Below are 25,387 nucleotides of genomic sequence, written 5' to 3'. Positions count from 1 at the left end.
CAATTGAACAGTTGATGAAAAAAATAAAAATTTTATTGCAAGTGTAGAGGAGACGCAGAACAATAATGTACCAAAAGAAGAAAACAAAAATTTTAACAAAGAACCTGCGCTCGACACGAAAATCAGTCAGATTACGCAGCAACTCAAAACATTGGGAAGAAAAATAGAGTATCAATCCTTAAAAAGACCAGTAAATAATCCTCATGAATAGGTATACAATTCAAGCAAACATCCCAATCCACAACAAGACCAAATTTCAGAAAGGTAAAAGTAAAAGTGCAGAATTATGTGAGCTGAGAGCTGCAGAATTATGCAGCATCAACCATCACCTGCGAATTTTATAAGACCAATCGACCAGAAAACCTTCCGTGACATATTATAATCAAACATTCTTTTGGCAATACCACACACTGAATCCCTTGCCCATGGACAGGTAGAAACAGAAGAACCCTTACATTTCATCCACCCAAATCAGATATGGCAGGAAATTAATAATCATAATCTGTTGAGAGGACAGACTCCAATAGCCCTTTTTCTGCCCTCATTATATCTGTTTTATACGAGTCATGCACCTTTTTTGTATAGGAATCTTGAACGAAAAATCAATCTCAATTATGAACAATTGCCTTATATTTTGGCGCATAATGGTTAGAATTGGCCCAAAAGGGGTTTTGCGACTCAGCCAACACCAATCAGCATGACTAACAGCAAATGTTTAGCCTTACCCACTCCGAAGGGAAGCCTCAAGGAAAGTAGATAATCAAAGGGAAGAGAATCCAGATAATTCGAAAGAGAATCGTTGTGATAGAATTATTTCAGTTAAAATTAGAGACCATCTGCGCAACATAAAACATTTAAGTGATGAAGCACATGATACGATCCTATTAGCTGGAATCAGTATGTCAAAGAGTAAGAATTCTCCGTTCGAATTATTGCCACGCATACCTTAGTCTGTGAAATACAAAGTAAATGAATGGCACTTACAATAAATATGGGCGCAGCCGTTACATTAGTAGAGAGGTTGAGACGCACGTTTTAAACGTGTAAACGTGTACGTGTGACGTTCGGCGCCGCTTTCCCGTAAGCCTAAAAGTTTGACAATGGTGTTTGGATAGTCGGTGGAATCACGCTCGACATTCCAAACACCATCGTCAAACTTTTAGGCTTACGGGAAAGCGGCGCCGAACATCACACGTAGACGTTTACACGTTTAAAACGTGCGCCTCAACCTCTCTATTATCTAGATCTTTCTTCCAAGATTTAAGCAAATTGCCAGAAGTGAAAAGGAGCGTGTTAAATTCAATTAGTGTAACTGGCCACTAGTTAGAAACAAATGGGAAATATATCAGTTTACGATTCTAGCGTTTTCTCACAAATGTTACAAAGTAAACCCTAAAATAACTAAACCAAATGACGGGATTTTAGGAAGGAATATAATTGAGAAATATGATATAACCATATCCATTAAAAACGTGAGGCTAATATTCGTGATGGGAGATAAGATAACCTTCTTGGGGTTAGCAAGTTTTCACAACAATGTTAGTAATCATCATGGAATTGAAAAAAAATTATAGTAGACAGCAAGAGGGAGAGCAACGCATTATGTTTGAGGAAAACTCGACATGATTAGACAATATTAGCGTGAACGATAATAAGTGTAATAAAAGTAACAAGTATAAAAGGAACAAAAAAATCAGTGCACAGATAAATAAACCAAGAAGTAGTTCATTAACTTTAAATCAAAGATCAACAGTTAGTAAAAACAAAAAAGATGACACTCTGAAAAATGTTATATTGTTAAATGATTGTGTAGTTCCCCTGTGATTAGAAGTCATTGTGGAAGGAAAAGTGAGAGGTAAAGTCATCGACCAGGTGGGCATGGTCGAACCTTGTACTTTGGATAGAGAAGGATATGTTATCGCAGGTGACTTAGTTAAAACGCAACACCGTAGCAAAATAGCAATTAGGATTATAAATCTTTCCACTCAACCAATAAAAATAAATAGCAAAAGTAGAATAGGCACTTTTTTTAAATTAAGGCAGAAAAAGAAACAAAGAAAATGAGTGAACAAAATAATGCATGGTGAACCAAGGAAAAAGCTGACTAGAACTCAGGTAGCAAATCTATTCGATTTCAGTGAAGTGGAAAAAGACAAGTTGACCCCTTTGCTGAACTTATTATATAAATTTAAACAGATGTTTGCAAAAAATGATTTTGAAATGGGATATTGCAATTTCAACTAGCATAAGATAGATACAGGCGATAAGTCCTCTACTCTATCAGGTTCAGTATTGCATTCCATATGCATAGCAAAAAATTATGAACAAATTAATAGAGGACATGACAGAAGGTGGGATAGTTTAACCATCAAGCTTCCCATTGTCATTGCCAGAATTATTGGTCAAGAAATCTCATCTAAATTATCGATATGTCATAGATTATAGACAATTAAACAATTAAACAAAGTGAGAAAAATGGACTCTTACCCCTTGCCATTGATATATGAATCATTAAGCTTGTTAGGCAAGACTAAATATTATTCCACAATGGACACATTGAGCAGTTATTGGCAATTACAGATGAGCTCGGATTCAAAAGGAAAACTGGGTTCAGTACTCCATCAGGGCATTATCAATTTAATCGTCTCGTGATGGGCCTTTGCAATGCAGCTGCAACATTCCAAAAGTGCACACACCAATTTGGTATCAAGTGGTCTAAAGAACAAAATATGTTTGGTATGTTACACAGGGTTCCTACTCAAATTTTTGTTTTGAATTCCCTGACTTTCCCTGATTTTCCCTGACCAACTTTGTCCAAATTCCCTGACCCTCACATTTTTAGTGTGGAATATCGACATAATGAAACAGCATTTACTATTAACATTGAGTACATTTAGCCCTCTTTTTGCACAGTTGATATGCTTCAAAGACTGCCACATTAAAAAAATACAGTATATACATCCTGTAGAAAAATGTTTGATAGAATTCACAACTTCAATGTAATGAAAAAATAAGCAATTTACAAACAAAACACAAGCTTTTTATTTTATCATCATTTATCATTATTATTTGTATGTAAATCTAGTAAATACAAGGTAACATAAAATCAACAAAAATTATTCTTTGATAAACAAATAGTACTGTACTGTGCTTAAAATGAACTCTTGACTTAGAAACACATAATTTTAAAATCAATCTTTCAACAAAAAGAGTAACTTTTTTTTAACCTTTTTACATTACCATCTGTTGCATATCTTAAAAACAGTTATTGCAAATATAATGTTTAAACATGCATTATTATATGGATAGGATAGATAGGGTGTGACCCATATCCTATTTCTGAGATCAAAGAATGTTTTGATGAGAAGAAATAAAACTCATATTTAATCACTGAGCCTTCTACTGCCCCCATGAAAGCCTCCAGTGCCCGCAAAGGGGCGTTATCACCCACTTTGAGAAAGGATGATCTAGACCAGTGTTTCTCAACCCAAAACTCATCGCAGACCGGAAAATATCTGCTTTTTTTAAGTGGACCAGTGACAATATTATTTTTAATTGAAAAAAATTCTCTGTTGTAAAAAGAACTGCAAACTACATTGAGCAATAAATATTTGTTATTTTATTTACCAGTACATTAGTATACAAATCAATGTGATCGCTGCTTTTCTTTTTTGCTAGTAAGATCATCAATTCTTGGAGTTAAGGTGGTAACTGCAAGGCGTGAGGCAGAACTAACACTATAACGATTTCGTTGTTTCAATTTTATCATTACCATTGCTGAAAACGTTGATTCACATAAGTACGTTGTTGAAAAAGGTAGTAACATCCTAACTGCCTTTTTATGTAAAACTGGATATTCAGATTTAACTTTAATCCAAAACTGTGTTATGGGCATTGATTCAAACAATGTTTTAAATCCCAAGTCTGAACTTAATTTGATTAGTTTTTCGTATTCAAAGTCGTTCAATCTATTAGTTTGCTATCAATAAACGGATTAATAATCCACATATTTCCTATTTGAGAACAACGCATGGAAGGTTAAGTATATATTTTTAAAGTTTTCGCGGACTGGTCAGATTAGAGTTGCGGACCGGCGGTTGAGAAACACGGGTCTAGACTATTTCTCAAGTTTCTATAAAAAATTTCTGTTCATTCCTTTTTTTCTCTAATAATTAAATTATTTTACGTTTTTCTATTTTAGTTCCGGACAATTCCGGAACCTCACACTTGTATTCCTATGAAGTCATAGTATTACGAAAATTGGGATTCTTAAAACTTATAAAATAAAATAAATACAGAAATAAACAACAAACGAAATTACAATTATACGTTATTAAAATATAGAAGTTCAGCGCAGAGAATCGTAACTACAAATCTCTTTCTTTTGCAACATAACTATAAAAATTGTTTTGGTGTTGTTTCGCACAAAAAATAATCAAATTTATTTTAATTTTTTAGTAATGTAATTATTTTTTTTTAAATTTACAGCTTTTTAATTTTTAAATTTTAATTATAAGCAAGTTAACATTGGTTAAACTATCGGATTACCTGTTGATTTTCGAAAATATAACTACAGAATATTTATTACAAGCATGATCAATCTTGCCAGTTTTTAAGCCCTAAATTTGCCAAAATCAGTGATATTTGTTACCCAATGTCATTTCAGTTAACTAATTATTAAACTATGTATCGAAGTTGCGGAAAAAAACGGAAGAGAGAGGGAAAATATGCTTGCAGTACAGTACATTCAAGGAAAATCGTAACAACAAATATAAAAAGCTTGTGCCAACAACAAGTCAGCGCCAGTATTTTACTGTAAACGTCGGGTAACTATTTATAATTTTTTATGTTTTAAACTGAAAAACGATTAAATTACAGATTTTTACTGATCTGTTTAGCTATTTTGAAGTGAACATTCTAATAAATTACGATTTCAACTTTTAAAAGTTTGCAAACAAATTTTTAATTAGTTATTTTTTATTCTAATAAACAATTTCATCTTTTTATAATCGCTGAATTACTAAAATTAAAAATTAAACACTATTACATAAAAGTAGTTTATCCTGTTATTAATTAACTCCCTTGCTACCCACTAATTTTTAATATTAATGTAATTAAACATAAAAAATATTTAAAACTGGGAAAAAAACGAAAGAAATGCGTTAATTTTGAAGAAAAAGCTTCAAACTTTATTTTCCATTGTCTCGCCTTTCTGTGAAATCTGACACCGATGAGTCATTGTGTTTACAGCTGGATGACCTGGAGAACAGCTGGTGTTGGATTTCCCGGGACATTCTCATAGAAGTCTCGGGAGGAGAAGGGTTTAAAGTAGAGTGAATACTAGCTGGCCGTATATTTTTAAATATTTTTCAAAAATTACGTTTTTTTATTGCGATTTCCGACCCCCCGACTTAATTAAACGTATATATAATAAAATATATTAATTTAAAAAATTAAAAAACTATTGGAGGTCGTTTTTGACATCAGAAACTAGCTTTAAATAACTTTATCGAAGTAAAATCCGTGCACTACTACTTTAGAACGATGAATGAAATTTGATAAAAAAAACTCCCATTAAAAAACAATTAAGCGTTAATCGTGCGTCATTAAAGGTATATTAAAATCGAGATAAAATATTTTCGCGCGGGAAAAAATTTGGAGACTTAAAAAACATCCAAAAATCCAAAAAATACAAAAAATTTTTCGGAGGGCCCAAATGCCCGAGTTTTATGTAACGCTATGGAACTTGCCCGAGTTATCTCGGGTTTTAAAGATTGCATCATTACTTCTTGCCGCCTGCAGATGGCTGTGATTGGTCATCCATATTCAGCAAACGAGATCAACAATGCAGTTAAGGAGACAAATTCGCTGACTTTTTGACAATTTTCGACAAATTCCCTGACTTTCCCTGACTTTTTCCAAACACTAATGAAAATCTCTGACTTTCCCTGATATTCCCTGACTTTCCAGGTGCGTAGGAACCCTGTATGTATGAACGATATCCTTATGTTTAGTTCTGACTTTACCTCTCACTCAGAGAGGTTAGAAGCAATTGGCTGTGAATGGCCTAAAACACAGGAAATGTCACTTTTTGAAGAGGCAGGTAAAATTTTTGTAGCACAAGGTCTCTGAAGAGGGAATAGACCGAGGGAAAATAAATGTTTAAGATTTTCCATGTCCAAGAAATAAACAACATATAAAGGTATTTTGGGATTAACAGGTTACTATCAGAGACATATTGCCTAATGTGCAAAAATTTCGAAGTCCCTATCTGATTTATTGAAGAATGACACAATATTCCAATAAGGAACGAGTCTGCTTTCAAGAGGTTGAAGAAGCTGTTGACATCTGCTCAACTCCTGAGATTACCTTATTTTAGTCAACTTTTAGTGTTGACAACTGACACATCCAATGCAGCCATAGGCACAGTGATGTTGCAGGAAGAAGAAAGTGGAGAACTTCCTTTAGCATACCCATGCCAGTTGCTCAAAAAAGCTGAGTGAAACTACAGCACAACCGAGAAGGAGCACCTAGCAATCATGTGGGCAATAAGACATTTTAGGGCGTACTTGTATAGTAGAAAGTGTAACCACTCTGCCGTGATCAAGAGATATAGCTATCAAGGGCAATCACATGGCACTGGTGAATGACGGCTATATCCGCAAAAGAATTTCGTGGATTTTTGGGGATATCTCCAAAAACTAGCCATAAACTACCGCGAAAAAATTCACATAAAATAAGAATTATGTGACAATAAAAAATGATTTTTCTTTACTTGACATAACTGTTTAAAAAACGATAACGAGTAAAACTTGTAGAAAAATGCTTTAAAAATTTCCCAGGTTTATCCTCCACTACATCATGATAGCTCCATAGCTGAATAACCCACTGTACAATGGTTAAGATGATAACAGACACTAGACCTTTTAGATGACATATAAAGGTGAAAGATGACAGTTTAAGATTAAGTAGATAGAATTTGGAATTGCAGAATATGAGTTTGAGATCATTAACCATCCTGGAAAGGCCCACACCAACGCAGACACGTTGAGTCCAGTACCAATGGCATCCATTAACAATATACATTCCATATACAGCAAGGCACAGATCTAAAAGCAGCAATATAGGGATCCTTCTTGCATAGAGATTAGATGGCGCTTAACAAAGTTTTTGACATCATAAGAACAGAGTCCGAGTCCCGAGAGTAGAGAATTCTACTTAGATGCAGAGCAGACATTATGCCGAAAAAATCAAACCCCGAAAAAATGAAATATGGGATAGATAGGTTTATCCCCAAAACATGGTTGAATATGCCTTGAAGCTATTTCATGAGATCCCTAGTTCGGCATACCTAGAGATGAAAAAATTCAGGAAACAGTTGCAGACGCAATTCTACTGAACAGACGTGAAAAAGGGCGTAGCAACACTATTGTCAGTAATGTCAGGAGTGTAGTATGTGAAAGGAAGCAAGACCATCATGTTTCCTTATAGATTTTTCACAGGATTACTCAGATGTTTAAGAAAACAGCCCTTAATATTCAATGCCTCTTTCCCACTACCTATAATAGCGATAAGTATCTGTTGGTTTTTGTAGATCATTTTTTGCTTTGGGCAGAGGCGGTGCTTTTGCTTGACATTATCGCAGAAACAGTTTCCAAGGCACTTGTTATGCAGGTAATCTTGAAACGCTAGGTTCCAATACAGTTACTGATCAATCGAAGAGCAAATTTCACTTCGAAGATGATTCAAGAGGTTTGCGATGTTTTTCATATAGAGACTTCTCAGAACTGCTTACCTCCCACAGTGCAATGGGATGGATGAACGACTAAATAAAACATTGGCAGATATTTTGATGCATTATGCAGATGTAGACCAACGCAACTGGGATAAGATGCTCCTTTTGCTCTCTTCACATACAACAGTGCAGTACATTCCAGTACAAATGAGAAATCATATTACCTAGTGTATGGGAGAGATCCGGTTTATTGATTTGTTGGGGTCACTGAATCTAGGAGACGTAGTTACTACACTAGTGAAAAACTACACGAATGAACTAAGGTCAAGGTTAACTTTAGCCCATAGACTAGCCCAAGAACAGGCAGTAAAAGCAGCACAGGACAGACAAGTGTACCATCAGCGCAAAAATAAACTCCATAAATTTTTGTAGGCGACTGAATCTTCGTAACGAAGGTAAAAGTCTTATCAGGGTTGAAAAGGAAATTAGTACCTAGATGGCAGGGCCATATAGGTTTATAGCAAAGACTAGCCCTGTCAACTATGTCATCCAACATTTCAATACGTGAAAGTGGTTACACACTCAGGCAAATCGACAGAAACCGCGTGAATGGAGTTTGAATCTTTTGCCGCAAATGCGCATAGTCCAGAGGCAGGGAAATCTGAAACCTCGGCCTCAAAACAACAAACTCCCTCAGTAATAGAACCTGGGATTAACTCATATTGGATCTGCCGTAAACAGTTCAGACAGTACCATCGAAAACGATAGAGGTTGGTCAACAAGCGACCTCTATGCACTCGGTACATAGATATACTCTAAGAAGTCAGTGTCTGGTAGAGGAAAATCCGTAGGTGCTTCCCAAAACGAGTAGATATGAGCAGACAATAGAGGTTCTCAACTGAAACGCGAACGAGGGAAAAGCATCATGTCCCAACATCAGTCAGGGTTGAGAACATTTGCTACCTCCTATGCCAATCAGTCTGTTTATGCAGTGCAAATGGTGAGCTCTCCTTACAGAAGAGGTCACCATACAAACAAGAAGAATTTGTAAGACAATTCCCTTCACTCGGGGGAAGAGAATTGTCGTGAAACGGACTAATATCTGTGTAAAATTTTCGTTGTAGATCATGAATGCTTAGCCATAGAAACGCGTTTTTCATATTCAAAACTGTCCTGAAGGAAAACAAAAAAAAATTGTTAGGAAAAATAACATCAACACGAATGGAACAAGGATGAATTTGTCAAAGGTTGAGTAGTTTATATAATCAAATTTAAAAAATTAAGAAAATTTTTTTCTGAAATGCCCGTGCATGATAATCACATCTGTCAAAGTTAAAATGAGGCACAGAAAACAATGATGGGAGATGATGAATAACAATCACAGGAAAACTGAAATAGTTCCTTGTCTTTCTCTGTCAACAATTTTTGTGAAGTAAATCTTAGCGTTCCTTATCTATAAGTACCAAATCCGAGTTAATTACTTTTGAGTCCTTTGTCTTCCTTTTTTTCTAATCTTTTATTCCAGATTTTACCTATAACACCACTCACTCTCGTGATTCGATTCAAATCTTGTGTCACAATATGCAAACCTAAACCCCCAGAATTCTCATTGAAGTCAATTCTAGGTCAGACAGACAACAGAAAAATTGTGGAGAAAAGACGGCACGTGAAGCCTACTCTGTACATGGAAATAATTCGAGATGGAAGAATTAGAAGGATTAACCGTTTCAACTCGTAAAGCTTATTCGATTATATCTGAAACTTCTTATTATGCTGAAATAAAATTCACACAAATAATGAAACGTTTCTTCATTAAACTTGTATTAATATGAATAAACTCACATTCATCATAAAAATAGCGTACCATTTGATTAGCCAGTAATCGCTGCCATTTGTAATGGATTGTGCTACAACTAGCATTAGTAATAACAATATCCTGAAGAGAAAACTTGATCCAGCATTCAAATATTCTTTATAGACGGAAATTCCTATTGTTTCAACTTCTACATCGTCAGGTGGTATTTTTTTATTTTCATTTTCCTACAAAAAGTATTTTTTAAATTATATAAAAAAATCATTAAATTATGTTTAAATCTACTAGAAAATATTTCAATATGAATTGTTGGAGTAAAAAATCCAAGGTATAGTTTTTTTTATAAAACTGAAAATTAAATTCGTACGCAAAATATCAACATAATCAGTATTCTCTTGAATATTTGTAGTTATATAGTAATAATATTAAAAAAGATAACCGAAAAACAATAAAAAATATTTATCATTATACAGTATAATTAGTGACAATCGAAGAAAATAAATACAGTATAAATATTTTTCTGTACAAGTACAGAACTTCTGGTATCAAATCATTTTGTCAAATCACTCCTTACGTGGAAATGAATTGCAGGTAATGGCAAACAGCCTGTATATTGCAACGTGATATTTACTTATATTTTCCAATAACTTTCCAAATGATCCCTGTACGTATTAATGAATCAGTTTATAATTTGATTGTAATAGTTTATTCCTAAGATCAAATAATTGTTTGTTTTAATAGGAAATATAGAGAGAATTACGTACAGAAGTTCAGAAATAGAAACTTCCACATCTCATTTAATCTACACTAAAATAATTCACTCAGATAACCATTTAATACATAACAAATTCTTACCACATTATTGTTGTTACTATTTTCAATATCATCAGACATATATGTTTGAGTACTTTCAACTATTTTATCATCGTTCAGAAGACCAGTTTCTAATTCCATCCTATTTTCAGCGATTTCATTATCAGACGAAATTCCTGTAAGCATTTCTAAATTTTCTATTCTATTGTAATTGCCAACGATTTCAAACTTTTCCTAAAATAAATTTATAATATATATTAATATAATTGTTTTTAAGACTTTAATTAATATATAAATATATAAGCATACGTGCAAAAGTATACAAATATACAACGTGTGAAATTTAATTCCAGGACTGGTTGTGTAGCGCTGCAGTGTAGGCATGCAGAAATTTGTCTATGCTTTTCATAATAGTTCAACCATCTGGTTACTTGTCAGCAAAAATTTGTTGGTGTCTTTTAACTCATTATTTTTCTGTACTCCATTCACATATTGCTATGAGAAAGTGCTGTCACATTTTGTCATGGAACAAAAAGCGAACATTAAGTTTTCTTACAAGTTGGGTACAAGTACAACAGAGACGAATCCCTTCATCAAGCAAGTTTATGGGAATGATGCTATATCCCCTCTCGTATTTTCGAGTGGTTTGCGCATTTTAGGGATGGTCGGGAAGATCTTGAGGACGATGCTTGACCTGGACGACCTCAATCAGTTCAAACACCAGAAAACATAAAAAAATCAGAGACTTGCTGCGATATGACCGTCGAATGTGTATTCGGATGATAGCAGAGACAACTGGTATCAATCTGGAGACAAACCGCTTAATCATCACCGAAGATTTGGGCAAAAGAAAAATCTGCTTCCGCTTCGTTCCGCACTATCTCACTGAGGTTCAAAAGAGTCTCCGGCTGGAAGCGTGTCAACAGTTCATTCAAGACGTTGACGATGACCCCTCTTTACTAGATTCCGAAAATCAAATTCATATTGAAGGGGCGAAGATTCGACGACATGGAGGACATACAGCGCAATGTGACCAAGGAATTGAGAGCTGTCAACGGAACTGACTTTGCCAAGTGTTTCAAGAACTTGTACAAGTGTTGCGAGAAGTTCATTGTTCTTTAGGGGAATACTTTGAAACATATTAAAAAGGTTTTTTTCATTATATGTTCTTTGTGTCCTTTTATTACCTCAGTCCTAGAATTTAATTGTCACACCTTGTATACTTGGTCTCAAACAATTAATGAGTGCAAAGTATTTTCAAAAATTTACCAGTAATAGATATTGAATTACAGGTATACTAAGAGGCGCATTGGTTAACTCGTGAGTCAATCCCTATTTTGTATTTACTGCTGTATACAACATATAATGCAAATTTGGCAAACAGATCTGAAACTCAACAGTGTGTGAATAGATATGAATAACTGAAAAATACTCGTTTCCTTTTTTCCATCACACGGCTTGAAGGAATTTTGCATATTTTCATCATCTATATGACTGTGGAATAAACTTTTTCCCAAATCCAGTCTTACCGAGAAGAATTTTTTGTTGAGAAAAAGCTTATATATTGTAATACATCCCAATGTGATGTATATGCTTAGTTACGGTACAGTTAACTTCATAATTATTTTCTGATTCTAAACTTTATAACGTTAAATTGATGCGTTTTAAAATAGAAAATAATGTCATTTTTTTCACAAAGTAATTAGAAAGAAAACTAGTAAACAAATAGTATCGTTACCTTATTTAACACTAAAATTTTACTTGCAGAGTTTAAAAATTGTACTTGATGCGTAACTAAAATACAAATCTTGTCATTCAGATATTCCATTATACATCTGAAATGAATAAAAAGCGAAAATGTATTCAACTATACCATAGATAATACTTAAATACTTACTTTTCGAAGATATGTTTTGCCACTGGAACATCAACAGCACTTAGTGGATCATCAAGGAGGAATATATCGGCATCCAGATATAATGCTCTGAGAATCATAAAAATGACATCACGTTAAAATAAATCTATTACAAAAGACAATAAATATATACATAGCTTTTGTATTCACGTTGAGCTAATTATTGACCTAAGAGAAACAAATAAGTAGAGTAAGAGTTAATTTACCTAGCTAGATTAATTCTTGCTTTTTGCCCTCCGCTCATTATCACTCCTCTTTCTCCCACAACAGTTAGATCTTTTTTAGGAAATAAACTTATATCCTAAAATTGGGAAATGTAAACTGCGACGTAATTATGTTCAATATAATATGCACTGAGAAGTAGAACTCTTTTACATTAAATATAACTTCAATAGATATTCAAGTACATTTTAGAAAATTTAATTAAATTAATTATAAGTATTATTAAATGTAAGTATTATATTTAAGGTATAAATCTAGATTCGATATGTACAGTACTCAGGCTAGTGGACACGATAATACTTTTTCCAAGTGTCCACCATAAAAACATATCAACATATAAAGATTTGCATTTTATTGTACAATACTTGTTAAATTATTAAATGATCGATATACAATATATAATGAGGACATAACTTGTAATTTATAAATTTTATGTTGCCGAAATTATAGGTTTATTTATTATCATAAGAAATAACTATTTTACTTTTGCTTTTGACGTTTTTTTTCTCTGACTGCCTGATTCAATTTTTGATCAGATCCTGCATCGTTAAGTCAGGCTTACAAAAAGACAGGTGCACAGAAGTGATACACGACACTCTGAAAACAAGCCTTTTATCTGAGCATCTAACATTTCAGATATAAACTCACATTAGGGTCAACAAAAGCACGAACTGAATCATTTCTACTTTGGAAATGTAGCATGTACGATTTAAGAATAAAAAAGTTAAGTGCGATTTTGTACTTTTAGACTATAATTATATCGATTATAAAGGATTGTAAACATTCCAGAAAATTGATCAAATTGAAAACAGTTCGTTTGATTCTGGGCAATTCTCATCATTCTCAGCGGTAGGTGTTATATAACAATTCCTATGGTTGTTGAATTACTGAATATAAATGGGGTTTGCTTGCAAAACCACCGCGGGCGAAGTCGAAGGTAACAGCTAGTTTAATGTAAAAATACACCAACAGTGTTATTTCTTATCTCGGAATAAATGATTCTTTACCAGATTTGAACGCATTACTTGTTGTTTATTTCCGTGTGTAACTTAAGCTTTGTACAGTGTGTTAGTCAGCTATGTCGCTATCATGATGTATTGAAGAATAAACGTGGGAAATTTTTTAAGCATTTTTCCACGCGTTTTTTTCCGGAAAAAAATTGTTAACAGTTATGTCTAGTAAAGAAAAATCTTTTTTATTTTCACATAATTCCTTTTTTATGTGAATTTTTTCTCGGTAGTTTTTGGCTAGTTTTTCGCGATATTCGCACAATTTTTTTGCGGATGTATACGCCGTTCTCCAGTGCCACGCGATTGCCCTTGACAGATATATCCATCGATCACTGCATAGTGGTTAATGGCCTGAGCCAGCAAAAGAAGACAAAAGTTATAGAAGTGTTTATTCCTCAAGATTCACAGAAAAAGAACAAAATATAAAATATTACACAACAAAAACCCGAAAGGTTCGTAAGTAGCGCGATTACCCGGCTGTCGAAATCACCTGAACTCTTTCTCGAAAACGACTAAAAGCGAGACACTTAAGATCATTAACATTTTCCGTATCGTTTCTAGAAAAATGTTTTCATAAAAAAATAAAATAACAATTAGAAAAAAAATCTGAATAATTCCTTTCAACTCAAACTATATATTATCTCTGTTAGAACTAGTGATTATCATTGTGTAGATTGCACAATTAAAAGCACAATATGCATAATTACGAATGTTATTGCATTGTGTTAATATTTTATACATTTAACGAAGCACTTACTGCTACAAAAAACAAAACCAAAATATAAAATCGAAAATATTATTTACACTTTACAATATTTTTTTAGTATTCTAAAAAATAACTTAATAACTAACAACTTAATGTATCATGTAAAAAGTAATTGTCGTTTAATTACTAGTTGGTATCAAACAACTTTTCGACTTCAATGAAGATAAGTAACCCAAATTGTAGCTAATATCTAGATAAAAATAGCGCATTACCTTTTCTAGAGCAGTTATACACAGAACTTTTTTATATTTCTCCTCTTCGTATTCTTCTCCGAACAAGATATTTTCTCTGATGGATCCGTTGAATACCCAAGCTTCTTGAGAAGCGTAAGCAATTTTTCCTTTCGCTATCACTTTACCGGAAGTAACAGGAATTTCTCCCAAAATGGACAATAAGAAAGACGTCTAATCAAATTAATAAAACGTTTTATTATTTGGTATGAAAGACTACGTGTAAATAATATAAGAACGTAAGCATTTAAAATGTAAGTAAAATAGAGAATAATTCCGTAAATCTTACCGATTCAAATCATATGTAGGTACGACTTAAGACTACGTTTCAAATAAACATAAAAAAAACATTGAATAAAATTATTAGTATTTCCTTTCGAGTAAACAACTACTAAAATACTATGGAATGAACACTTAAAAACGAATACGAATTTATAAATAATTTACTTGCTTGAAAGTTACTAAATATATAGAGAAAATTATAAGAAAACAAGAATAAACTTATTTGTTAAGAAAATTTGATACTATGCCGTCGGTGACAGACATTTACTCTGCAAACCAACATATTCGACTAAAGTGTATATCTTATTTTTGGCAGAACCTCTCTTTCCGCGATATTAAATTCAAAATTTAAACTGTACGATTTAGGCAATGGAACGTGTTGAGCAACTTCACTATATGCAATGAAAATAATTCGAATGTTCGCTACTTCGTTAAAATAACATTTTCAAAACAAAGAATCAATTAATGACAAAAAATTGGGTTAATAATTTCGCATAAAAATCATTTGTAGATAAAATAAGTTACATGAATATATTTTACGAACTGTAATTATAAATATGCTTATATCCAGTTGTATGTAAAATTTGATTTGTTAAAAATCATTTTCATTTAACTAAGAAATGGATGAAAAGTTAGATTCTATAACAATACAAATTATTCTCTATTTTTTCTCGTTTTCTACATCATGTAACTAATTTCCGCTGTAACTAATCAAAAACATAAAATTATTTAAACATGACAATTAAGTATAACAATTTAAAAATGAATTTTATTGCAATTACATAAATGGTTAACTTTGAAATTTTTGTTAGTTATTCTAAAGAAGCTTTATATTACAAAGCATATAAATAATTTAAATATATAACCAGAAAACGAAACATTCACCTTTCCTGATCCGACAGGGCCTATAACAGTAAATAATTCTCCAGGTTGTACGTTTATAGATATATCATTTAATGTTGGATGGGTTTCCTTTTAAAAATTCAAAGCGTAAAGTAACTAAATTGTATATAAATAATCTTATACGTTATAAATTAGAAATAATATACCATAAATTAGATAATTATAACATAAATATATTATTTCAAAAAAAGCTGATAATAATTTATAAATCCTAAAATTAGTGTTGGGTTATTCATATATAATAAAGGTACACTATGCTATGTCAATTGTTTGTATACCAGAAGTTTTGTAATCTGTCCTGTCTGTAAAATATAGTCGATAATCCATCATTGTCCGATAAAAAATACATTGTGTCTTGTCTCGTGTTATCCCTCAGATCGTTCCTGAAATCTGTGAGATGCCAATACAACATTTTTTTAGCATTGGTTTTTCCAGAATTTTTAAAAAATCTTAAATCATTCTTTTTCTTTTCAGTTTTTAAGTTACAAAAACAAGGCTGACACTTGACCGTTCTCAATTTTGTGAAATTTTTACCTTTGTTAAGAAGTTTTATTCTTCTAAACCATTGTGAATGTTACTTGGTTGGATTAAAGGATAAAGATAAACTCGAAAATATTATATTTTTGTTAATCAACATAGGAATATTTAATAACTGCTTATACATTTACTTTAAAATCAGTGTAATTATATAAACTAACACAGCTACGGCATTCACTTCAAAACTTATAATAATTGAAATTATATTAATTACATCTTACTTTTTTCCATGTAGCCGTGACGTTATTCATCCATATTCCATATTCGGTTAAAATTTGGCTCTCTCCTACAGCTTTGAGAGACTTGTCGTCTTTTTCTTGAAGAAGAAGGAAATCCTAAATCAAAATTCGAAAAATCTTACAAAAAGTATTATATCTACGTTCCCGTGGATTAATAAATTTACGAACAATTGTAGTGTTAGACATCAGGATGCAGTTATCCATTCCATTATATTTTGTAAGTCGTAATGAGCGTTCTACGACAAATTGAATTTAAAACTTATTCTAATGACAAATGAAAATTTATATACCAGTTTATATTGCATTAGTTTATATTATATCGGAAGCAGTAATGCATTAATTCAGTCATGCAGGCGCTAATCTGCCGAAGAAAAGATGATCAGCAGGAGAAGTTAGATGAAATGACTGTTTTCCAGGCCATTATATTGTATCATTCATATTATCGTTAAAATATCTCATTAAAATACATAAACTGTTGCTATTCAGAGATATAGATGCTTATTATCAACCCTCGTTAAATTTTAAAGTATCACGATTAGTTACACTCTATTCATAATTATATCAATATCGTTTCTTTACACGCGTACTGTAAACTAAAAGAACTATATGACATCTCACAGAAGCCAAAGTAGTAGGTAAATTGTCACGTTTCTATCAAGCATTGCAAATATACCATACGATAGTTATCATTTTTCATATGGATATAAGTTTAGTAACAAAATTTTTTTCTTTTCTTCCTTATTCTGCATTTCCCAACTATCAGCAGATGAACCTCTACTTTCTGAAAAAATTCCTTTTTCTGTCTGATTTTCTTATTTACCAAAATCCAGAAGCATTACTTGTTTTCTTTACAAATTCTTAAGCAACGTCAGACCCACGTTTATTTGTAAATATTTATAACTCAAAATAATAAAAATATTCACAATCACGACATACTTAAATGCCAAAAACCTTGTGTGTGATAGGGCGAAGCTTCTAAAAACTAGCCAATATCAGTCAGTAATGTAGATGTGTATCTAAATTTTTAACACAGATAACTTGCTCTTGATAGATCATATAATGAAATGGTTCGAGTCAAACTAAAAACTTTATAATGTTAGTAAAAATTTAAAACTTACGATGTTTCACAAAAGTTACAAATTACAACTTTTAAAGTGTTTACAATGTAGGTTTCCACAAACTCACAAAATAAAATAAAGTTCAAATAGTCCACTAGCACTGAACAGTCTGGTTAAAAAGATACCTTACGACGTAATCCTGAGTCGTAACTAGATGTATGCTCCTTTCGGCCTTCGTCGAAGAAACAGCCAGATTATTAGAGAGGTTGCGGCCGAAATTTTTATCTCTCAAACGTGAACGCCAAACGTCGAGCGCCGCATTTTGTAAGCAGTGCTCGACGTTCGACGCTCACGTTTAAGAGATGAAAATTTCGGCCGCAACCTCTCTACAGTAATGTAACTTTCTTCGATCGTAATGATAACCAACTTAACCTAACCAAGTTTCTTTCACCAACGTGAAGTCCTAAGCCAAGCATAAACCGAACTTAACTTTCCCACCTAAACGGCAACTTTTTATATGGACTGATGGTAGGATTCATTGATTAATCAGCGCTTCGTAACTCTGCCAGAGGTCCACTGGTGGTCCGATGATCGGCGGAAAATCAGTGATTACAGATTCAAAACCACTGGTCGTTTTTCCAATCAACTTCTGCAACGTTGACTAGTTTGAAATAAAATTAAAAACAATAAAAAGACTGGAATCATGCTTCCAGACGATTCTAATCCCTACAGTTCAGATAATTGCATTGTATATTTTGTGCCAAATTTTGCTAAAATCAGGGATGCTGTAACAGTTATTCTTAGTGTTATTAACTGAATTCTATATCTTGCTTCTGATGGTCTAATAAATTAAAGTGTCACTATTGGAGGCCAATACCGAGTTCGGCAAGACAGACAGCTGCCCAGAGAGGAAGATTGCTACAGGCTACAAAATGGGCTAAGAAATATAAAAATTATAAAACATTGTTAATTTCAGATAGCTGATTTTTCTATCTCTTGAAAATAATTAAGTAATTAAATTTTCCAGGTCCGAGCCCAAAAATTTTTCGATTAAAATTACAATATGCCTATATTTTACTTACACGCAAGATAAATAAATAACTATCTTGCCCGGAACGGTATAATTGCTAAGTTAGTCCAAGGTCCCTCCACTGCTTTGTAACACCTGAAAATTTCAGATATCTCAGTTTGAAAACTCCAAAATGATTACAATGAGATCTCTATCAGTGATATGTCCCACTTCATCCATAACCAGATACTTCCCCCATGGTGGCCTGCAAAACTTCACGGTGTGATATAACAAAAAAAATTAATCTTAGTGGCTATGGCCCAGAAAGCGAAAGATTAAATTAATAAAATTTGTAAATAATTATTAAATGTTATTTTTAAATTTTTAAATTAAATATTAAAATTTTTGAATAATTTTTAAATTAATAAAATTTGAAAACAACAATTTGTTAATCTTTTCATTACCTGAAGTCTTTTCAACGAAACCAAAACTTCTGCAGCACAATCTGCTGCACGTGAAAATAAATTGAGAGTGCTACCGAAAATACGTACAGAAGCACCCATAGTGATATATATAATTTGGGCATTCAGTTGTCCTCCATTTAAGAAAAATGCAAGATATGTGAGGGAAGTAAATAATCTACATATAGGATATGCCAATATATGCGCTATTCCTCTTGCATATGAATACATTTGAATTTTTTTCATTTCTTTCCTGCAAATATAAACAGTTCGCTATAACAAATTATAGAACTTTGAAAGTAATTGTGAAAAAACAGGAATGGCACAAATACAGTAAAATTTGTGTAAACCAGAATTACACCAAATCATTTTCTATTAATCAGGTGAGTTTCCATCTTGAATAGTTCATTTAACTTAAAGAAAGGGTTTGTTCTAAGCATTTTTTATACAGGTGTTATTGTATTTAATATCACTTACTCTCTGATTTTCTCAACTAATGCGGCATATGGCAATTCCCAGGTGTACATTTTAATTAATCTCATATCAGCAATCATCTCGTTCAAGAGGTTCATTCTTTTATCTCCCAATAAAGCTGCTTGTAATCTATTATTATGGAATTATGTTTAAATATAAATATATACTTTTACAAAAATAAGCCTATATAAAATTACTTTATAAACATTAATTCAGTTTATGTAGTTACTATTTTCTTTTATTCCAGTTACTAACAATATTAAATATTTTGTGGACATTTAGTAAAGTTGTTAAACTATCTGAATTTGAACTCCTAACATTAAAAAAAATGAAGCCACAAATAATTTTATTCAAATGAGAAAAAAATACTTGGAAAAAAATTTATCGAACAAAATTAATGATAAAAATTAATAATATAAAGACAGAAAGTTCTCCTATGCCGTTTTGGATTCCAAGGTCAGTAACATATCTATACAAATTTTTATTTTCTTTTTTTGTAAATAAGTTAGAGCACCTCCTCGTAACTATGTCGTCACTCCTGAAAAATTATGTGCCAATCATTGAACACTATTTTATTGAAACCTAAATAACACCTTAAAATTCCTGTCTTCTGGAGAGAACAAAGCTTAAACTATTAAAACTTCCTTAGATTAACTACTTGAGCCAAAGTTAAACATTAACAGGAAATAAACCTAGACAAAAGTAACAGCAAACAACACTTCTTGCACTTGAGTCTACGTTTGTCTAGATGCGTGTATTCTGAAAAATATGCTTCATACTTCAAATAAATGCTCACTTTTATTCATACAGAATACTTATTACTAAAACAAAATCTTTATTCAAAAGCATTTGCTTCGTGCTGATAAGAGTAGAGTTTCACTTTTATGTTTATTCATGTGAGTGAAAGAATTTACAGTTAAACCGCACTTAACGTGCATAATTCATTTCAGAATCTTACTCGTAATTCGAAACACTCGTTAAGTAAATAATTTTTCCCATATGAATTGATGTAAAATATGATAATGCGACCCAGGCCGAGAAAATACTCAAATATTTTATATATAACGTTTATTCAAAGAAAATTATACAGTATGCATTCTTAATCTTCANGAGGCTTAATTTTCTAATTTTTAACGATACAATAGCGACGATTATTATTTTAAAAAATTTTTGTTAGGCTTAACATCGATGAAAATTCAACGCGAAGTAGGTTAATAGCGATATACTAATATACTAATTACATGGGATATAATAATATACTACACTAATAATGGATTTTTTCATATTTTTCGGTTATCCGACTTTTCAATTATCCGAACAACCCCAGTCCACAGTTGAGTCGGATAATCGAGGCTCTACTGTATAAAGACAGGAAGTTCTTCTATGCCTTTTTGGATTTCAAGATCTGTAACATATCTTAACATATTTTTATTTTTTTTTTGTAAATAAGTTAGCGCACCTCCACATAACTCAGTCCTCACTCCTAAAAAATTATGTGCCAATCATTAAACACTTTCTTATTCAAACCTAATTAACACTTTAAAAGCCCTGTCTTCTGGAGATAACGAAGCTTATAATATTTAGTCTTCTGTAGATTAACTACTTGAGCCAAGGTTAAACATTAACAGGAAATAAACCTAGACGAAAGTAACAGCAAACAACACTTCTTGCACTTGAGTCTACGTCTGTCTAGATGCATGTATTCTGAAGAATATGCTACATATTTCAAATAATGCTCACTTTTATTCATACGGAATACTTATTACTAAAACAAAATCTTCATTCAAAAGCATTTGCTTCGTGCTGATAAGAGTAAAGTTTTGCTTCTATGTTTATTCATGTGACTGAAAGAATTTACAGTGAAACCGCCCTTAACGTGCATAATTCGTTTCAAAATCTTACTCGTAATGCGAAACACTCGTTAAGCAAAATAATTTTTTCCATAATTTCCATATTAATTCGTCCCATGCCGGAAAAGTACCCAAATATTTTATATATAACGTTTATTCAGAAAAATTATACAATGTACGAGTATATTGTTAAGGAGATGAATCATCATCATCATCTTTTCTTCTAGCGTGCAATAAACCAACCTGGAATGCGAATTCGATTTGCAGAAAACAGAAAAAAGTCACAGATCATATGTCTGATATATCAAATTCTTGGGCTATTTAAAAGTTATAATTAAACATAAGAAATTAATTAAGTTGACTAGCAGTAGGAAGTCATGCTGCCATCTCGTATTAAATTTAACAATTATAAATAATTCATTTTTAATTTAGACGTTTTTAAAATTGAATTTGGAATTGATCATTAAATTTAATACGAGATGGAAGCATAACTGCATACCTCTAGTCAAATTAATTAATTTCTAATATTTAATTACAGTCGACCCCCCTATAAGATAGAGATACGTTCCATTCTCTAGGAATCCGCTTTCTTACGAATCCTTCCAATCACAACCCGACACGTGTCAAGTTTACGGACTACGGCTGTTTGAAAGATTTTCTTCCATAAAATTAATCGATTCTAGACTAATCCGACTCAACATTTCCAAAATACGTATATATTTTTTGGGAATAATCCGTATAAACTACGCTATAAACAAAAAATTGTAGGATTACTTACCGAGTGTCACCATTCGACATTGCCATTGCTCAACATTGTTTTCGTCGCGGAACAGCTCAGCAAAGAGCGGCCGATTTCTAACAACTTATTTTTCTGTGAAAACTTCGTAGAACTTCGGAGACATCATTAATATAAATAATTTTAATCGCCGTTGAATAAGAAATGTTTCTTTCACAAGAAATGTATAAAATTACAGTACTGTATTAGACTTACGGTACCTAATTTACATACTGACAGACGATAGTTAGCGTAAAAATCTCCGTAGCGTGGCGCCACGCTAGACGGCGGAAATTATATATTTAATTATAACAAAGTTACAATAAGTTAATATATAATTATATATACAGTACCTAATTTATATATAATTAATATATAATTATATGTACAGTACCTAATTTATATATAATTTATATAATACTGTCCAGACGATAGAAATCTCTCCGTAGCGTGGCGCTACGGACGGCGGGAAAGTAGTTCGGCTTCCCGATGACGTTTGAGGTGTTTATAGGGAACTTTTACTATTTTTTACGGATACCGGTAGCAATTTTTTCGTAGTTTTATAGGAATCGTAACTATAGGGACCGTAATTATAGGGGGGTCGACTGTATAACCTTTACATAGTCCAAGAATTTCACATATTGTTTGGCATGTTTATTATATAAGGGGCTATAGTTGTCGTTTATACGTAATATGTATAAACGTAAGTTTGAAAAAATGTGTGATCACAAATGACATCAAGATGCTGGCATAACGAGTGCTAAACACAGACTGATAAAGCATGCTCACAATCCAGGACATCCCATCTCTTTGTATCTCGTTTATGCAAAATCATCGCTCGTTAATCTCTTAACGCCCACCTGTTTTTAATTATAATGTAATTAAGCATAAAAAATACTTAAAACTGAAAAAAACGAAAGAAATGCGTTAATTTTGAAGAAAAAGCTTCAAATTTCATTTTCCTTTGTCTGGCCTTTCTGTGAAATTTGACACTGATGAGTCATTGTTTACACAGCTGGATGACCTTGAACACAGCTGGAGTCGGTTTTCCCGGGATATTCTCATAGACGTCTCGGGAATACAAGGGTTTAACGTAGGGTGACTAGTAACTAGACCTATATTTTTAATTATTTTTTAAAAATTAAAAATTTTCTTGCGATTTCCGACCCCACTAATTAATTAAATTTATATAAAATAAAATATATTAATTTAAAAAATTTAAAAACTATTGGAGGTCGTTTTTGACATCAGAAAGCAGCTTTAAAATAACTTAACGTTCAGTCTCGAGTTAACTCGGGAACGTTACATAGCGTTACAAAAAATATGGTCTTTAAGGGGAAATTTAAAATTAAGAGTTTGTTGTTGGCATCCTTTCAAAAAACATTATCGGTGCCACACAGTATTTCATTGTGTTTAAAACAGTACAGTATAAAATACCAGGAAATTAAAAAATGCATTCTTTATCTACTACAAAAACTCAAATACTTAAGGAGGAAAAACTGGATTTTTCCGAAGTGTGTAAAGGACGTTTCGAAATAAATAAGACACTGTTGTGCTACTTTTATTATATTTGAGTTTTTGTAATGTATTAGTTACCGCCCTGCATTTTTAATTAATTAATTCAATTCATAAAAAATGCCAGGGCGGTATGATTGTGCAGTTTTGATGTTTTCATTACAGTAGTTTGCTTCGAAAAAGCAATAGATAAATACGAGTATACTACATCAATTTCCGCTTTGCTACAAATAACCATAAATTTCTCCAATTATTTGAACTATAAACAAGTGGTGTAGTCTACAAAGTTCAAAGTAAAAAATATGAAAAATTTTCACAAAAAACAGTGAATAGACGCAGCCCCATTTCGTAATGTTAATATTAATGAACATCTAATTCTTTTAAGAATATATAAAGAAAAACCCCTATTTACAAACGGATCAAGTGTCGATATACTCGTATATATTTTGTATGCAGAAGTATTATTTTAAACTTAAGAAGTAATCGTGTTGGATCTGACAACTTTCATCTTATTTTTAATTTTTTACGCGGCATCTTAATGCAGTTATAATAATTCGATTACTTAAATTAAAAATAAAGATTAGTCGAAATTTCACAAAAGACATGAAATGTTTTGCTAATTTTTAAGACAAGAATAGTTGAATTTTCTATACATTAAATGAAGCAATCCAAAAAATTGTGCACGGTTCACAAAACATTCGAAAAATTATATGATGTTGTGTGATCAAATTATAAGCATTATAACAGAAAATAAACAAACACTATTACAAACAAATGCATTAGTAGCAATAGCATAAATGTCATGCAAACAATACTCGAGCAAAAAGATTAATTCTCTTGGTCATTACATCATCTCTAACATCAGCTATAAGTCTAGATTTCGACTAAATTATAGTTATTAAATACAGTAACTGTATTTCATCTTAATTAATAATAACTAACTTATGCATTATTCTTTTTAATCTTAATTATAGGTTTATCACAATTATATAAGTCAAAAATCAAAATAATAATTACCTCAATTTTGAATATAGTTTACTCAAAAGAAATTGTATAGGAATGTAGAGAAATATGGCCAAGAATCCTACTAAAATAGTCCATCCGTAGTATTGCCATAATATCGCTATCGTAGTGATGATTAAAAAAGGATTTGAAAATAAATATGGAATTCCGTGAATATTCTGTAATAAATAATAATAATATCAGTTTTGTACAAAATACTATTAATTCTATCACTAGTAATATAAATTTCAGTATAATTATTATAGAAATTATAGAATATGTTAAGCTTGCATGAACTACTTTACTTTTTTAAGAAGATTTCTGTAATTTGACAACTACAGGACAAGAGGTTGCAGGTTGATAGATTATCGATAAATGAAATTTGAGTTTTTAAATACAGGCATACCTCGACTTACGTCTTTTCGAGTTACGTCGTTCCCGATTATACGTCGTTTGTCAAAAAAGTATATGGAAAAATAAAAATCAAGTTTAAGTCATTTTATTCGACTTTACGTCTGTCCGCCACAAATATTGAAGTCGTAATATCACTAGAAAAACGTTTAAAGCACATAAAATCATATTAAAATATATACAAGTATGTACTGTATTTACAGTACACGCATTCGTAAATTTAGATTACTTTTTTTGTACTATATTAAAAACTAAAATTTATTTGTTTGTAAGCTTAAAATAGATTTTTATTAACCATATATTATTTAAAATGCTTTCCTAGTGATAAGTAGATTCGGAGACAGGTAAATTCGACTTACGTCGTTTT

General features: G+C 31.9%; 1 protein-coding gene across 1 annotated transcript in view; it reads right to left on the bottom strand.

Moving 5' to 3' along the window:
• Window positions 1–25,387, bottom strand: part of LOC111639352 (multidrug resistance-associated protein 4-like) — a 69,419-nt gene that overhangs the window by 12,515 nt on the left and 31,517 nt on the right. Inside the window, exons 6-16 of the mRNA XM_023385221.1 lie at window positions 24,625–24,788; window positions 19,471–19,596; window positions 18,997–19,246; window positions 16,448–16,561; window positions 15,672–15,758; window positions 14,487–14,678; window positions 12,483–12,577; window positions 12,259–12,345; window positions 12,100–12,196; window positions 10,404–10,595; window positions 9,600–9,775 (exon numbers count right to left, since the gene is read on the bottom strand). Coding sequence (XP_023240989.1) covers window positions 9,600–9,775; window positions 10,404–10,595; window positions 12,100–12,196; window positions 12,259–12,345; window positions 12,483–12,577; window positions 14,487–14,678; window positions 15,672–15,758; window positions 16,448–16,561; window positions 18,997–19,246; window positions 19,471–19,596; window positions 24,625–24,788 — 1,580 coding nt within the window. The remainder of the gene's footprint in view (window positions 1–9,599; window positions 9,776–10,403; window positions 10,596–12,099; window positions 12,197–12,258; window positions 12,346–12,482; window positions 12,578–14,486; window positions 14,679–15,671; window positions 15,759–16,447; window positions 16,562–18,996; window positions 19,247–19,470; window positions 19,597–24,624; window positions 24,789–25,387) is intronic.

Source organism: Centruroides sculpturatus, unplaced genomic scaffold (assembly GCF_000671375.1).
Source record: "Centruroides sculpturatus isolate CEXI.00-Female unplaced genomic scaffold, Cexi_2.0 scaffold942, whole genome shotgun sequence".
NCBI lineage: Eukaryota > Metazoa > Arthropoda > Arachnida > Scorpiones > Buthidae > Centruroides > Centruroides sculpturatus.
This window is presented reverse-complemented; position numbering and strand designations above follow the sequence as displayed.